The sequence below is a fragment of the Loxodonta africana genome, chromosome 15, assembly GCF_030014295.1.
Source record: "Loxodonta africana isolate mLoxAfr1 chromosome 15, mLoxAfr1.hap2, whole genome shotgun sequence".
Lineage (NCBI taxonomy): Eukaryota > Metazoa > Chordata > Mammalia > Proboscidea > Elephantidae > Loxodonta > Loxodonta africana.
The window spans coordinates 22,888,103-22,905,360 of record NC_087356.1 but is presented as its reverse complement, the minus strand read 5'-3'; the positions used below and the strand labels follow the sequence as shown (position 1 = coordinate 22,905,360).

At 42.6% G+C, this 17,258-nt stretch overlaps 1 protein-coding gene across 2 annotated transcripts in view; it reads right to left on the bottom strand.

The window, feature by feature from the left end:
* PLEK (pleckstrin) overlaps positions 1-17,258 on the bottom strand; it is a 33,469-nt gene that overhangs the window by 10,076 nt on the left and 6,135 nt on the right. Inside the window, exons 1-6 of one of the 2 annotated variants that reach the window (XM_064268667.1) lie at positions 10,383-10,450; positions 8,383-8,538; positions 7,959-8,140; positions 5,910-6,001; positions 2,255-2,439; positions 318-422 (exon numbers count right to left, since the gene is read on the bottom strand). In XM_064268667.1, coding sequence (XP_064124737.1) covers positions 318-422; positions 2,255-2,439; positions 5,910-6,001; positions 7,959-8,140; positions 8,383-8,538; positions 10,383-10,439 — 777 coding nt within the window. In that variant the 5' untranslated portion in view covers positions 10,440-10,450. Of the gene's footprint in view, positions 1-317; positions 423-2,254; positions 2,440-5,909; positions 6,002-7,958; positions 8,141-8,382; positions 8,539-10,382; positions 10,451-17,258 lie in introns of those variants that run through there. The other variant, XM_003413545.4, reaches the window with a different exon arrangement.

Below are 17,258 nucleotides of genomic sequence, written 5' to 3'. Positions count from 1 at the left end.
TAGCTTTCTCGAAACACCTCTATGTCCTATGATGTTGCTAAAAGAGGAATTTTCTTATTTTTCTGCCTGTCTCAGTCCTCCTGACCTGATGCCACTTTGATCATTGGTTTCTTTATTTTCCTGTCTTTCACACTGTGGGTCTCACGTTCCAGTTGACTGTTGGTTAAATTGATCCTGCTACATAGAAGGTCGCCATGATTTGGAGCTGACTCTACAGCAACTAACAATGCAACGTTGGTTAAACAACTAAATACCATTTGGTAATTTAGAAATAAAAGGACATGAAAGGCTAGAAGGGGACAGCGGTGGCCACTCACCTGCTTGAGTAAACACCCCTGCTTGATAATGACTCCTCTGAATTCTTCTTTCAGAATCACGTCATCATCACTGGAATTCTCTTCACAGAAAAACCCACTGTCTGGCTATTGGGAAACCAAACAGCAAGTTCACTTTTGTAGTCTCAGGGGTATTGCCACATGTACCACCAATTCCCCCTTTCCCTCCCCTCCAGCCACCACGGTCGACTCTTTCATCTCCTTCCCCCTCCTGTGCACAGCCCGGTCTGAATTTCAAGGGTTATCTTTGGTTTACAAATTTACCCTTCTTTTTCATTTTTATGTACTGCTCCACTCCTTTCCCCACTCAAGTGTGATCTCATCGACATCCTTTCATTTTCTTGGGTTTCTCAAGCTATGCTCTATGTCTAGCTCAATGTTCATGGTGCACATTTCTGCTTTCAAAACTTTTTTCCTCTTGGGACCTCGTGGCTGGATCCTTGAAAACAGAGGGAGCTGACTTATAAGACATCATGAAATTCCATCTCTATCGCCACTTTTCACCCCTTCACCTGCTTTAAGAAGGCTGAGAGCAGGCGTCTATCCTCGTCCTCTGAGATCAGGAGGGAATTGGGACCAACCAGCTATAGAAGGGAGCCGTGGTAGCACAGTGGTTAAGTGCTATGGCTGCTAACCAAAAGGTCAGCAGTTCGAATCCACCAGCTGCTCCTAGAAACCCTATGGGGCAGTTCTACTCTGCCGTATAGGGTGCTATGAGTCAGAATCAACTCGATGGCAATTGGTAACAAGTAGCTATAGAAGAGAAGCCACTGTGGGGGGTATTTTTAGAATCTTCACTTAAACAGCTATATAAGATCAGACCGAAGGTCTAAAAAATAATAATAATACTGACAATGAAACTTCCTTCAAATGAGAAATGAAAGTCTCTGTGCGATATTCACTTCATTGTGGTAAGAAGGATGATTCTCTTAGATTAAGCAGCTTCCTAATTTCTATCCTCTGAGCCAGAATAGAAACAAAACTGACAAAATCCCCTGAGATATCTACTGCTGGGGAATTTCTCAGGTGGCCCAAAATTTGGTCCATATTGTGTAATTCAGTGTTTCTCAACTGAGGTAAGCATACCATGGGAAGAACACAGACAATGGGAGGCAGTGACTCGGATGAACAATGTTTGTATTAATAGTTGTGTATTTTTATGTATCTTTGGGAAAATACACCTAGCACATCACACCTGTGATTTTATGAATCCTCCTCTAGAGAGGAAGCTTCATGGGGGCCTGAAATTTTGCTGTTATGTTTTGGATTTTTGTTTGTTTGTTTGTTTTATTTCCCCTGCTAATATCTGCTGTGCCTAGGAAAGTGTCTGGCATGTACTGTTGTGTCGTTGTTGTGTGCCATTGAGTTGATCCCAACCCATAGTAACCCTATAGGACAGAGTAGAATTGTCCCATAGGGTTTCCTAGGTTCTTTATGGGAGCAGATGGCCAAGTCTTTCTTCCACGGAGCTGCTGGGTGGGTTTGACCTGCCAACCTTTCAGTTAGCAGCCGAGTGCTTAACTATTGTACCACCAAGGCTCTTTTGGCATGTAACTAGGGCCTAATAAAGTCCTACAAGTGAATTATTGCATAGGATAAGAACAGATACGTTCAAGTTTAATAAGAAAGTCAATTTAAAGAAAACATCAAGTAAATAATAGTTTCCTTTAAACTGATTTGATTAAACTTGGCAAGCACTGTGGAGGGGGACAGCTGCCAAGTCTTCAAAGCATTGTTGTAACAGAAGCTCTGAATGGTCCTCAGGCTTCAGGTATTTCCTTCATCCCCCTGGGCAATCTCTTGACTCCTTCCCATCGCTAATAGTTCTCTGCAGGGCCAGGCCCTTTCTTTCACATATCTAGAATCTGCCCAGGCAGCCCCGTTACACCAAGAATAGATGGGTAGCTTTTCTCACTTACAAAGTAGTAGAAGGCGTCAGGGTTGTCCAGGAAAGGGTTTTCAGAGGCGCTATCCACTGCAGTCTTAGACAAGTCTCCCGCAGGCTGCAGGTACCCTTCATTGAGCAGCGAGGAGGCAATCATGAGACCTTCCTGGCGATTCCGAATGGACTTGTTAGATACCAGCCAGTCGATGACGCAGGTACCTGGATGGAACCATCAGAGGGAAGGTTAACTCTCCTTACCAAAGAGCAAGACCCTGACAATCAGTCCTGAACTGCCTCCAGGGCACCCAAGTGTCTCACTTGCCTCATCTTCCCTGTTATTCCAAGAGGGGAATCAGTGAGATAGCTACCTGTAAACAAAAGCAACCACATAAAGGGTTTTCCAAGCATCTACATGCCACTTATGGAGTCCCTGGGTGGTGCAAGCATTTAACATGCTTAGCTACTGACCAAAAAGTTGACAGTTCGAGTTTACCCAAAGATGCTTCAGAAGAAAGACTGGCAATCTACTTTTGAAAAATCAGCCATTGAAAACCCTATGGAGCATAATTCTACTCTGACATACATGGGGGTCACCTTGAGTCAGAGTCAACAGCAATTGGTTTTACATGCCACTTAAGGAGGCAATGCATGCATCAAAGAAATAACTTTTACTAACCCATTCATTCATTCCATTAATGAACAAAGACAAACTGAGCATCTACTAGGGGCTAGGTACTGTGATGAGTTTGGGGATACCACACTTAAGGAATCTAGAAGGGAGAGATGGGTGATAAAGAAGGAAGGGTTGTAACAATTGCTCTACTCTAGATTGATACAGCGGAGCTACTGGGTCAAACATGCAGGGAGGCATTGATAGCGGCAGTGGTGAGAGGGGATGCTTCACAGAGGAAGTGATACTGGGCTGAGGCTTAAATAACAAGTAGGTGGTTGCCAAGCAGTCGCGGCAGAGGCTCTGAAGAACCAGTACGGATTGAGGGAGCAGCACCATGATCAGACGCATGCAGGCAAGAAGCAGCCCCGTGGGAGAGGAGAAAGAGTTGGTGGAAAGAAGGCAAAAGGGGACAAGATGGGAAGGAAAGCACAGGGTTGAGTGGAGAGAGCTCTGATGGCACATTAAGAACTGTGGCAATGAGGAGTCATTGCAAGTTTTTAAGCAGAGAAACAGCATAATCATAAAAAGAGTTGTGGTCGAGTTGATTCTGACTCATGCCGATCACATGTGCATCAGAGTAGAACTGTGCTCCTTAGGATTTTCAATGGCTGATTTTTGGGCGGTAGATCACCAGGCCTTTCTTGCAAGAAGCCTCTGAGTAGACTCAAACCATCTACCTTTTGGTAAAAGCTGAGTGTGTTAATGGTTTGCACCACCTGGGAACTGCTAACACATCCTGTGTGTCCTAAATTAAAATCTGATGTCATCATTTGGAGTGATCTTCACACCTTTCCAGGTCTAAAGGGGACTTGAGAAGTCATTGAATCAACCTTCTGCCTGAAGATAGGACTGTGAAGAGAACGAAATGAAATTGACCCATTAACTGAATTATAGCAGGCTACCATTAAGCTTTGTGTGAAGAAAGGTAGGTTCTTTAGAAACAGCCAATAGGGGAGCCAACAGCATACTAGCCAGTGAGCCCTGGGTTATCCAGGCAAGAGCAGTAAGGTTATTGTCAGCCTCAAAATATGATGACAGTAATTGGTTGGTGAGCCTTCCACCAATTTCATGTAAGGAAAGCTTTCGTGCACTTTTCTTTCTCTGTGGCCATAATTCGTGGACACTGTGCTACTGCTTTTAACGCTTACAACTCTGTAAATAAGGTAAGGAAGTAATTACAGATCTCATTTTAAGAATGACAAAACTAAGTCTTAGAGAGTTTAGGTGATGTTAGGCCGTAAGTGACGCCTACAACAGGCCTTAACCCAAGATCCCATGCTTAGGCAACTAGGCATGCTGAAGCTTGAGAGACAAGTTCAGCCTAGTCTCTCTGTAACCTGACCTTCCAGGTCCTCTATCCTGTGTCAGCACTGCCTGGGGCCCAGTCTCTGTCACAGACTTCATCTCTCTTCTGAGACCACCTGACTTCCACAAGAAAGCTCCACACCACTTGAATTTCTAGAATCTGCTCTGACATTCAGTGGAAAGGACTTAAGAAATTCTAGCCCTATACTCTGGGACTACACATGTAAAACCCCTCCTCATTCCTACTGCCTGAGACTCCGTCCTAGTGATCTCAGTCCTGCTAGAGTTGGGGCTTTGCCTTGCTCTTGCCAGTTTCCCTTACCTCTGCCCATGGCTTGGTATCTTGATCCCAAATCTCAGCCCAGACTTTCCTGATGCTAACTGGCGGCTGCCTTAACTCTCTGAGACCGAATTCCCATGGGGTACTACCTTGTTACCTCATATTATGCTCTTTTCCCCTTCACCTTCCTGACCCTGACTGGACCATTTTCATGGGTTATCTATTAACTGGACATCCCCACATTCTATATCTGCTGTCTCCCCCTCCGAGTTTTCTCCCTTCACCTCCTCTGCCAACCTAAGTAAGCCTTGCCTGGCATCTGATAAGGCTGGTCTCAAACATTACCTCCCATGTTGCCCCCCTAATGAACCATTGAAGTCCCTATGTGGTGCAAATGGTGAACATGCTCATCTGCTAATGGAAAAGTTCTCAGTTTGAGTCCACCCAGAGGCGCCTAGGGAAGAAAGACCTCACAATCTACTTCCAAAAACTCATCATTGAAAACACTGTGGAGCATAGTTCTATTCCATGGGTCAAAGCTGACTTGACGGCAACTGGCTTTTTAAGGAAGCATCAGTCCCACCAGGCTGGCTACTTCCTTTGCTTGGACACACATTCTGCCCTTCTCTGCCTCCACAACTTTGTCCTTACCATCCTTGCCCTGCTTCCTCATCAGAAATCTTCTCTACAAATATTTGATGACATTCTACCCATTTAAGCACCACCCTTTTTTTGCCCCTTTTCCTGAACTCACAGAACTGATTGTGTAAACATATAGCATCTTTAGTCATAACAAAAACATTGAGTGTTTGTACCATATTGCACTTACTGGTTATGTGCCAGGCACTGTTCTAAGCACACTACAGCGACCCTATAACATAGGTACGCTATGATCATTCCCCATTTTACAGACAAGCAAAGTGAAGCAAAGAAAGGCTAAGAAATTGGCCCGAGGTTTTATACCTAACAAATTGAAGAGCCAGGATTTGAACCCAGGCAGCCTGGCTTCAGAGAACATGTTTTTAACCACTATACCATACTGCCTAAGCATATAACACTTAATGCCTGACCCTGTGCAGCCATATGACATCCCTAATATTGTCATTTAAGTCTTACAAGTTATGTCTTATTCCTTATTTATAGTAGTAAGGATCATGTCTTACTCAACTACGTGTCTGTTGCCATTATTGAAAAAAATCACCCTTTGATTGCTCTGTCTGGAACTTCTAAAACGTTATCTTCAACAACAAAGTTCATTGCTACTCTTCTCTCTGTTTCCACGCTGGGAAAGTCTAATTCTCATGTGCACCAGTCTGCAGACTGTGACCCTGTCCCCCCATGGTGATCTACGCCCCCTACCTCACACACAAGGCCCAGGCAGAGCTCTGTATTCCCTTCCCCAGCCATCCATTTCATACTTAAGCCTTTTACCTGTGAAACAGTGATTAAAAATCTTCTTATCCTTCTCGAGGTTCAGTTCTTTTACTCCTTTTTCGGTGTCTTTCATGGACAAATACAAGGCACTGCACAGAGATGAAAACAGACAGGTGAACGGGAAGCATTTTGGAATGGCTTTTCCTCTCTGGGAGTCATCTCCTGGGAAAGGCCGGCTATGAGCACAAGCCCCTGCTTCCCCAGGTGACCCTGAGCCTAATCTCCTCAACACATCATAAGTAGTTAAAGGAGGAAAGAGTTCATATGCACCTAGCTCTGTGGCCTGCACAGCACTTAGCAAAATGCACTACGAAGGTACTGAATGTATCTTGAATTTATTAAGCTTTTTGGTCACGTAATTCCTGGTATCTGAGATGGAGTGTTTTCCCCAGTTAGGTGTCAAATATTAAATGTTCTTAGGGTCAATTTTCCATACCCGGTCAGAGCCTGACATTCTCATATTCTAGATCCTTAAGGGCACTCAGTCCTCATGTCCCAGTTCCTTAAGGGTCCTCGAGTGTAGACATTTGAAGGTGTAGATATTTGCCTCCAAGGTGAGCATTTTGACTGAGCTTACCTCTTACACTGAACATAATAAGAGCTAAGGCAACTTTTTTGTCCTTGAAGTGATAAACCAAAAATTGCCTTATCGGCGTATTCCCAAGCAGTAAAAGAATGTCACTGCCATGTATCTTGTGGCTCCACATAGCGAGAGCATCATTCCACTTAGCTCTGACAGCTGCGGCCAGGAATGCTGCCAGCCAGCAGACGCAGCTACAGGAGCTGCCGCCTATTCTTGGTTTTTACCGAGAGACCTCCAAGATGAGGGAAACTGCTCAATCTCACTAAGTTCAGTTCCCAAACTTTTTCAATTTCCTAAAACATACCAAGCCCTGGGTTAGGCTTATGGGAGGGGTGTCTTCAGTACCATCTCAGAGACCACCTCCGTCCACCCCATGGAAACAGAATCCCTGTTGGACATTTGAGCCAGCCAGCATGGGCTTCTTCCTGACAAGGCTGCTGTTTCCGGGTATGCTTGACGTAAAAGCAAAACAAACAGGGAGAAAACAGGCTCCTAGAAAAAAAAGTTTACTTGAGAGGAGAAGATGGAAGGTATGAAAGATGCAGGGAGGAAGGAACCCTCTTCCCCACCCCTAGCAGAGGCTGAATTTATCTATTTGCCTCTGATCACCTTTGGGCTACAACTCCTACCTGCAACTCCAAGACAGCCAGTACCAAAAACCAAACCAAACCCATTGCTATAGAATCGATTTCAACTCAGAGTAGAACTGTCTTATAGGGTTTCCAAACAGTGGCTGGTGGACTTAAACTGCCAACCTTTTGGTTAGCAGCCAGGCTCTTAACTATTGCACTACCAGGGCTCCCAGCCAACACCAGAGGCCATAACACCAGGTCAGGGCTCAGACAGACTCCGCCTATGATGGGTGTTGACCCCAGCGGGCCCTTGTTGACTGTGTAAAAGCTCAAACTTGAAACCTTGTTTGCCTGGATGCACAGCACCTGCCTTTTCCTCTCTATGTAGAGATCCCGGAACTTTCTTTGAAGACTAACTTTTTATGGTTGATCCATAAATGCAATGTAAGTTCGCTTCCCCCCCCCAAAATAAAACCAAGTCCATTGCTGCCGAGTCTATCCTGACTCATAGCAACCCTACAGGACAGAGTAGAACTGCCCCATAGAGTTTCCAAGAAGCACCTTGTGGATTTGAACAGCTGATCCTTTTGGTTAGCAGCCATAGCGCTTAACCACTACACCACTAGAGTTTCCTAAGTTGACCAAGTTGGCGAAAATGAGGGAATTTATACTCTACTAGACTCTTCTGAGAAGTTAGGCTGTAGAGAAGCCTCATTGACTCCTGCAGACCCAGGTAAACATCTTAGTGCACTAAGCTAAGTGCCACTATCAACCGGGAAGAGTGAGTAGAACTGGCAGAAGTGGCCAAAGCAAGCCTTGGAGCAGGATTTGCTGTAAGATTTCCTTAAAGGAGAAAAAGGAAAGGGCAGAGAGAAGCAAACAGAAAATCACCTTAAGTCAATGGTTTCTGGCAGTCGAATGGACCTCCTGGTGGATTTCCTTGCAAACTTCTGGCCTCCTTCAATACATTTAATGGCTTTCTTGGTGTCCCGAACCCAGGCATCTCTCTCCTCCAGAAAGGCTGCCTGGAAGAAGTGGTCCTGCTGTTTGGTCGTAGTGATCTTAAACACAAACTAAAAATCAAAATACATCCATTAGGAATGATGCCTTTCAAGGGGCTGAGGCCCCTTAGGATGCTGAACAGTTGACCCAAACTTGTTCTAGAAGAGCTTGGTTCTCATGGCTCCGGGTCCAAAGCCCAGGACAGAATGTGGTGGGAGCGATTGGTCCAAGGAGCACCATTCACTTTACAGGCTGTGCCCTTTTCAGGTCAGTGCTTGCTAGGTGTTCCCTGTGGATAGTGATGCCGACTTACCATTCTTTTGCCAAAGTCCTGACAAGGGCTAGTCAGAGTGCTTCCTTTCAAGGGAATCATTCCTTTGGGGCTGTTGTCACTTTTCTTCTTATAGAATTCAATTCCATCTTCTAATAATACAACCCACATAGGTTTCCAGGTGTTGAACACACTCCCCTGAAATGACAACAACAAAGCCGACATGGGTAGGGCTCTTTGTAAACTGCATTTTCCTCCTCAGTGGAGTGATTCTGTAGTTTCTTAGAATCAGCTTTAAAAATGTTTTATGACATTATCTCCCGCTGTTGCAACATAATCCTCTCTAATGGGTGACTTCTTGAGGGGCCATTCTAATTTCTACATCTGGCTCTTTGCTCTAGCTGTCCTGCTGCCTGAAATTCCCCTTGCCAACTCCACCCCACTGCTCTTTCTCTCCTTAAACTTTCTGCAGCCTTCAAAAAAAAAGCCCATTACCATGGAGTCAACTTAGACTCATGGGCAAATCCATGTGTTACATAGTACAACTGCTCTATAGGGTCTTCTTGGCTGTAATCTTATGGAAGCAGGTGGCCAAGTCTTTCTTCTGTGGCACTACTGGGTGGGTTCAAACCACCAACCTTTAGGTTACTAGTCAAGTACAAACAATTTGCACCACCCAGGAACCCTCCACATCCTTCAGGGCTCAGCTTAGCTCACCTCATTGGTGAAGCCTTTCCAAACTGCATCAGCCCACCCTCATCTCCTGGGGCTCACTGCCTTCTTTTTTTCTGAGTTGTGCCATACATTCTGCAACTTTGTTATATGCTACATTATATAGTTCTTCAATTGTCTTAAGTGAGGTCTTTTCCCCTCTGTGGCAATGATATCATCAGATAGCACATAGTATGTGTTCGTTAAAATCATGGGACAGAAGATTATTCCCCCAACTGCCAAATGCTAGCTGCTATCACACTTCCTTGAAAAAAGTGACAGATCCTTATTCTCTAATCAGCCCCCACTTGGACCTTTCTCTGGTATAATTTCCCTAAACCTGCGTCTCCCTTAGCTCGTATGGTTCACAGTCCCAGGAACCACAAAGAAACCATCTAACCATAAAATTCTCACCCGTTGGTGATGTGTAAGAACTGATCACGTGGCTTTCATCTGTAACTAGCTCCTACCATAGCCTTGGAATATGCTTCATATTTTTTTGTCTTCATTTATTTTAAAAATTTTAACTGGTTTCTTTCAGGGGAGAAAAAATAGAAAAATGGATAATCATTGATGTTTGGTTGGAAGGATTTTTTGTTTTTAGGAAATTTTGATTTTTGAGAGTTTGTCAGAATTGACAAAGAGACAAATATTCTAAAGTCAAAATGCAATACGGTTTTTGTTTTTTTTTACTAGTGTTTCCCAAAATATAGTCTACTGACCAACTGACTCACAGAATGTGAATGTATTTAAAAGCTGGCCCCACCCCAAATCTGCCTTCACTTACAGCACTCTGGTTTGCCTACCACAATTGCTCAACCTTAGAAGACCTCATTCAAGTTCTGGACTGACTGCTTCCCTATTGCTCAAACTTGGGCAAGCCACTCATCTTTTCTGAGCACCAGGTCCCCGGCAGCCAAATAAGGGAAATAATGACCATCTCAGAGATTTCTAGCACGTATTAAGTGCAATCATGTGGACAGAGGAAGGTCCTCAAGTTCGGTTTAGATAATGTATAAAATGTGCATGTATAAATACCTAATTATAAGAAAATACTCGGTCATCTCTAAATTGTCACATGTCCCACATTCATACATGGCTATCTCACCATATCACCAGGTGTTAAATAATGTTGTGGGAAAAACGGCTGTAATTAAAATAACATTATGTGCTAATGGGTAGATAAAAATGAATAAAGAAGTTATGAAGAAATGACCAACATAAGAGTAGAAATAGAAACTTGTAACAGTGTTTTCTAAAACTGTTCTGTAGATGTCTGCAGAGCTTACGAAATACCCTAGCTTTGGCCAGTGTGGAAGCAGATGACTCACTTTTGTTTGGTCAGATTGCTCAGGAAAGCAGCATCTAGGGAAGGAAGGGACTGTCATCCTAGCTGGAACTTTAAAAAAAAATTCAAAAATCAAATATATACACATACCTAATCAGCCCATTAACCCCTCATGGGCCATTACCAAAGGAAAATACTATGGCTGCTCCACATTCCTTCCTGTGCACAACGGTGGTTTATTTTCCCTTCCCAAGCCTCCCCATTGTGTTGGGAGTGACAAACAGACTCTGTCTCAAGTGCCAATTCAGAGTGAGTAGGAGTGGCTGCCTGAGGCTGGCCTCACTGGCAAAGCATCATGGTCTAACAACAGTGTCTACCAGAGGTGTAGAGGCCACAGATGGTGGAATAAGAGCTGCAGTTGTTTCCATCCCTGGCCAATCAGATTTCATCTGAATATGAATGTCAAGTACACCTTGTGTGTAGGCATCACTAGGTTGTGTGAAAATCGCTTGCAAAATTGTCTGTAACACCAGAGCAATGGTACCCACAACAACGTGGCCCTTAGGAAAATCCTAACTTAAAATTTTTCATTTTGGTTTAGTGCCAACTGCTCCTTTAGCAATAAGTTAACCATTCTGAATCTCTCATTCTGGTCTGTACTCTGGGAGGGCTTTGGGAAAGGAAAAGAATGGGTTCTTTGCCTCTCCTCATCTCCTGACATGTGATGTCAGCCCTGCCATGACTACCACAAAATGAAATTATCACCAGTTCCCAGGAGATCCTGCTACTTATCTCAAAAAAAAAAAAAAAAAAAGACATCTATACAAAGCTTCATTGCTTTATATAGGAAAGGAAGACCATTTGTGTCAAGAAGATAAATACAAATACTCATGGAACTATTCATTCTGCTTGTCAAAACATTTCCTTTGTTTTAGTTACTAAAAAAAGAATAACTATCCAGGCTAACGCTGGATTATTTTCCTTTTTAGAAAATGGGCAAGTCAGACACCCTATGCTACCATATGATATCATTTCAATAAAAAGCCTTTCTGTTTTTACTAAGAGAGACTTTCAGTGAGCTTTCTGCTTTATCTGAAAGGGTCTCATATCCAGTATATGAACAGCCCCTGCAAATCAATAAGAAAAATACAGACAATCTGATTTTAAAATGGGCAAGATAGTTGAACAGACACTTCAGTAAAAAGGATGTCAAATAAGTCTATGAAGACATGCTCAACTTCATTATTCATCAGAGAAGTGCAGATTAAAACCAAAATAAGGTACTTCTGGAGCCCTGGTGGCACAGTGGTTAAGAGCTCAGCTGCTACCAAAGGTTGGTGGTTTGAATCCACCAGCCACTCCTTGGAAACCCTACAGGGCAGTTCTACTCTGTCCTATATGAATCAGAATTGACTTGACAGCTTGGTTTGAGGTACTTCTACACACCCACTAGAATGACAGAAATTAAAAGAGATTGAGAAGGCCAAGATTTGGCAAGGATATGATGTAATTGGAACTCCAATTCAATTAAAGTACTTGAATTTGGCTGGAAGGATCAGAAAATGGCACATCCAATTTGGAAAACTATTCAGCAGTATATACTATATATTAAAGTTAAACACCTACCTGCCCTGTGTACCATCACCTCCACTCCTGGGCACACATCTGAGAGAAATGAGTCCATATATCCACAAAAAGTTACACACAAGGATGTTTACAGCAACTTTGTTCGTAATAGATAAATATGGAGAATAACTCAAGTGCCCATCAACAGGAGAATAAATAAGTAAATTGTAGTATATAAAATGGAACACAAGGGAGCAATCAGAGAAGACGAATGAACCACTGGCACACTTAGCAACAAGAATAAATCTCATATATACTACGTTGAGTGAAAAAAAGAGCAGACATAAAAAATTACAGAATGATTCTATGTACATGAAATTCAGAACAGGCATGAATGATGATAGCTGAAGTTATACTAGTGGTTACCTAGGTGAGAGTACAGACTAGGAAGGGACACGAGGGTTACTTAAGGGATACTGGGAAGAGTCTCCATATCAATCTGGGCGTTGGTTACACAATTTACGTATGTGTAAAAAATCATGGCAGACCTTATGTACTGTATAGCATGTGCATGACCCCTCAATTTACAAAACAAATGCTATTCTACATAGGTGGTAACTCAGGTCCTTGTAGTTAACCCCACAGAAGGAATACACACTGATCACAGTAACATCACCCTTCATGTTGCTTCTATAAAACCAAAACACTAAACCCGTTGCCATCAAGTCGATTCCAACTCATTGCGACCCTATAGGACAGAGTAGAACTGCCCCGTAGGGTTTCCAAGCAGTGCCTGGTGGATTTGAACTGCCGACCTTTTGGTTAGCAGCCATACCTATTTACCACTATGCCACCAGGGTTTCCATTGCTTCTATAGAAGGAAACTATTCCACCTAATTTTCTTCTTTCATTTGCTAACTTGAAAAACAGCATATTTGTGCAATGCATGGTCCTTGATTGAATTGTGGATTAAAAAAGAAAAATCAGCTATGCACAATATTCTGGGAAAATTTGAATATAAAGCATTTATTAGATGATAGTATTGTATCACTGTTAAACTTCTTGGGTATGATCATGCCATTGTGATTATACAGGAGAACGTCCTTGTTCTTAGAAGAGATATATGTTGGAGTATTTGAGAATGAAGTAGTATGATATCTGCAATTTATTCTTAAATTCAGCATAACAGTATATATATATATATGTGCATAGAAACACAGAGACAGAGATAGAGAAGGCGAATGCAGTCAAGAGTCAACAATTGATGAAACTAGGTAAAGGGTACATGGGTAGTCCAACCTTTTTTTTTCTATTTTTCTGTGGGCTTGAAGTTTTTCAAAATAATTGGGACATTTTAATAAGTAAATGAATGACACTACTCTATATTAAAATTTGGGATAAGCTTTTAGAGAAATGCATAAACAAAACATTAATAAAAAATTAAAGTACTTGAATATGAGAAAAAGAAAAACATAGCCACATAAGCTGGGAGTAGGAAGTTGGATTGGATGGCTGCTTTCAAATACCTTTCAAATCTAAAATTTACTATTCTACCTCAGGCATATCTAGGATTAATAACTGCCACAGTCACTCAAGGCTTTTAGCCTCAGAATTGGGATGGACTGGTTGAGGTCAGCCAACACTGCCATCCTCATGTAGACAAGTCATATAAAGCTACTGTGGAGCCAACTGTCCAAAAGGAGTTCCTGCTTTTCTAATTCAAATATAGCCTTAGGGGCTTTGCCGGCTAATTCAGAGAGCTGTGCTTCATTTGGGATTCAGGACATCATGCACATTGAGGGGACTGTGACTCTGTAGAACAAGAGAAATCAGACCATTTATAAAGCTTAAAATTTCTTCCAGGCTTGGTAGTGGTCGGGTTAGGTGGTTGTTGTGTGCTGTTGAGTCCATGCCAACTTACAGCAGCCCTATATGACAGAGTAGAGCTGATCTGTAGGGTTTTCTGGGGTGTAACCTTTGCACGATCCGATAGTCAGGTCTTTTCTTTCTCAGAGTGCCTGGTAGGTTCAAACTGCTAATCTTTTAGTTAACAGTGGAGTGCTTAACCATTACACCTCCAGGCTCACAACACCAGGGCTCCTTCAGGTTAGGTTACCAGTAAACCCCTTACCGTTGAGTCAATTCCAACTCACAGCCACACTATAGGATAGAGTAGAACTGCCTCATAGGGTTTCCAGGGCCATAAATCTTTATGGGAGAAGACTATCGCACCTTTTTCCCCAGCAGTGGCTCGTGGGTTCAAACCTGCAACATTTCACTTAGCAGCCAAGCACTTAACTACTGCGCCACCGGGGCTCCTATCTCAGGTTGCTTAAGGCTATGGAATTATGGGTGATTTCTCTCTCTTCTCAGCCATTGCTGCAGGGGTAACCTGTCAGCACATCCCTTCAGCTACCCCTATATTTATTTCTCCCTTTCTAACCCCTTCCCTCTTGTCACTTACCCAAGAGCAAACCTGGAAGTTCAATTATAGACTGCCCAAGCTAGAAAGGAAGTTAGGATCATCTGCGAACACCCTCCTCAAACAGAAGAAAGGGGAGGCCCAGCGAAACGTCTTAGCCTGAGACACCTGACCAGTTAATGCAGAAGTGGAACTAGAATCCAGGTCTCCAGACTCCCTATTTTATGCTCTTTCCTTTCCCCCTCAGATGCCATCACCTACAAGCCAAATAATCCTGGAGCCTGAATTGATTTCTTGAGGCCATTTAGTTATTTCACCTTAATGGAAATTTTATATATATATATTTTTTTATGTATATATATATATATAAATATACACACATGTCTGTTTTTTCCTGTCATGGACCAAAACTTATACAATCACCAAGTCCACAATGAGAGGGTTTTAGAAGCTGAGTCAGGTTTAAAGATTCCCGGTGAATAACTGCTGACCACCATGGGACTGACATACCTTGGTGCACCAGAGTCTGACACTGCATGACACCCAAAGAAGAGCTTATAAAGGGCAAGATATTAGAATGCACAAAAAAGTTGAACTTCCGCACATTAAAAAAAAAAAAAAAAGTGTGAAAACTAAAACGCAAATGAAAATGGGAGGATATTTATAATGTATTATCATATGATTAAAGTTTAATATACTTAATACGTTTTTTAAAAACTCGATTCTTGACGATCAATTAAAAATATATATACAAACACTCCCACTTTTTAAAATGGGCAAGCCATATGAGCAAGTGATTCTCCAAAGAAAAAATACACGTGCCCAATGAACATTAAAATGTACTGCCTCAGCAGCAAAGAAACACAGATTAAAATAAAAATAAGATAGAAACCTTTTTCTTTGATAACTTTTTTCTTTTTTTAAGACATAAATTGTATTGGCGAAGATTTAGGGCATATGGGGTGGAGAAAGAAGCTCTATGAGTCAGCAGTTTGATGTGGGTTGTTAAAAAATGCTAAAGTCACTGAAGTCCTTATAAATAGACACGTAAGGTCTGAAGTGAGGAAAGTGATATTCTAACTTCAAACAGCATGGTCGATAGTTAAAGACTATGGGCTCTGGAGGCCAATGACCCGGGCTCAAAACTCTGCCACTTTCTGGCAACGTGACCTTGCGCAACCCTTTAAACTTCATTTTCTACATGGGTAAATGGGGATAATGACAGTACCTACTTCTCAGGGTTGTTGTGGATTACATAGAACAAGCCATGCAAATTGCTTAAGGCAATATCTGGTACATAGTAAGCCTTCAATAAATACTACCCATTCCTGGTAATTCTGTGTTTATCATCTGCACCTGGGAGCTACACTGAGGTCAGGGACCCTCAATGCTGCAGATAAACTGGAGCCCATTCCAAAGAGAGTGACAAGGACGGAGCACTCATCCTTGGATATCAATGACTGGGATGAAACATCGTCTCTCCTGTGGAATTGTTGAAGGAACTGGCTGGGTTTTAACTGCAAAAGGGACAGGCAGAGAAGGTGAGACCTGTCTGTAAGTATGTGAAAAGCTGTCGTAGATGGTTTGTGAAGTCCCATTAGGCAGAGGGTTCAGGAAAACCATTTTCTGCATGATTTAAGGGAGAAAATTAAATTAGAGAATTCCCTGACATGAGAGGTATTCAAGATTACTTGGTGAATAATGATTAGTGAAAAAACATGCAGGCCACAAATGGAAAGTTAAATACTTATTGAAAGACTCAACCTCTCTACCAACCCTAAGAGTCTACACATCTATGTTGCTATGGTGTTTTCAGCAGAGCTTCCAGACTAAGGCAGACTAGGAAGAAGGGCCTGGTGATCTACTTGTCCCCAATGAAAACCCTATGGATGGCAATGGTCCAATCCGCAACCAGTCACGGGGATGATACAGGACCAGACAACGTTTCATTCCGTTACGCATTGGCTCGCCCTGAGCCAGGGGCCACCTTCACGGCAGCTAACAACAACAAAAATCCCTCCCCCTAAAAAAAATAGGCTGACCCTACTTTCCTTTTAGATTTCTCCTGTTTCCAGATGCCCCTGCCAACACTTGGACCTCAACTGCAAGCCAAAAACTAAATCTTAAAAACACATTTAACAGGACCATTTAAAAATGAAGGCACCATTGGAAATTCCTTAATACTTTTAATGATTAAAGAATGTGGAGGCCTGAGTCCCCAGTTTCTATCAGTATTTTAGGTAAATGTCTTTCTTTCAGATGAGTTCATTTAAAAAATAATGATGGAGCAGCTCTTATGTGTCAGACACTGACCTGAGTGTCAGGGAGAAAAAATGAGCAAGGCCCAGTCTCTGGCCTCGAGCAGCTCACAGTCTAACAGGGGAGGGTGTGACTTGGTTTACTTTAGTGTGAAGAAGCCACAAATTGGGGCATAACTTCCTGTGTAAGCCCAACTTCACTGAAAGAAATCACAAGTGACCCCCAAGGGTTGGGGCAATTGTGTCTTTAATTTTAGAGCCCCTCCCAGACACTTCCCAGAGAGTGAAGGCACCTCCTTTAACTTCCCCTTTCCCTCAAACTTCTCTTTTCAGACACTGAGGTATGGCTGAAATTCAAAGGAAAACTGCATTACAATCAACGTTTCTAACTAAAGCAGAACTGTGAGTTACCTTCACCTTCTCTCCCACACACGGTGCATGTTATTCTAAGTTGCTGTTGCAGTGAGTTAAGCCCTTATTTCTGCTACATCACAGATCACATCGCCCAGTGTTCCCACCTGATGCATGAAATCACTTATATAACATCACAAACAAGTGATTATTCTGTGCCTATGGTTAAGCACTCAGCTGCTAACTGAAAGGTTAGGTAGGAGTTCAAGTTCACTCAGAGGCACATTAAAAGCAAAGCCTGACAATCTACTTCTGAAATACC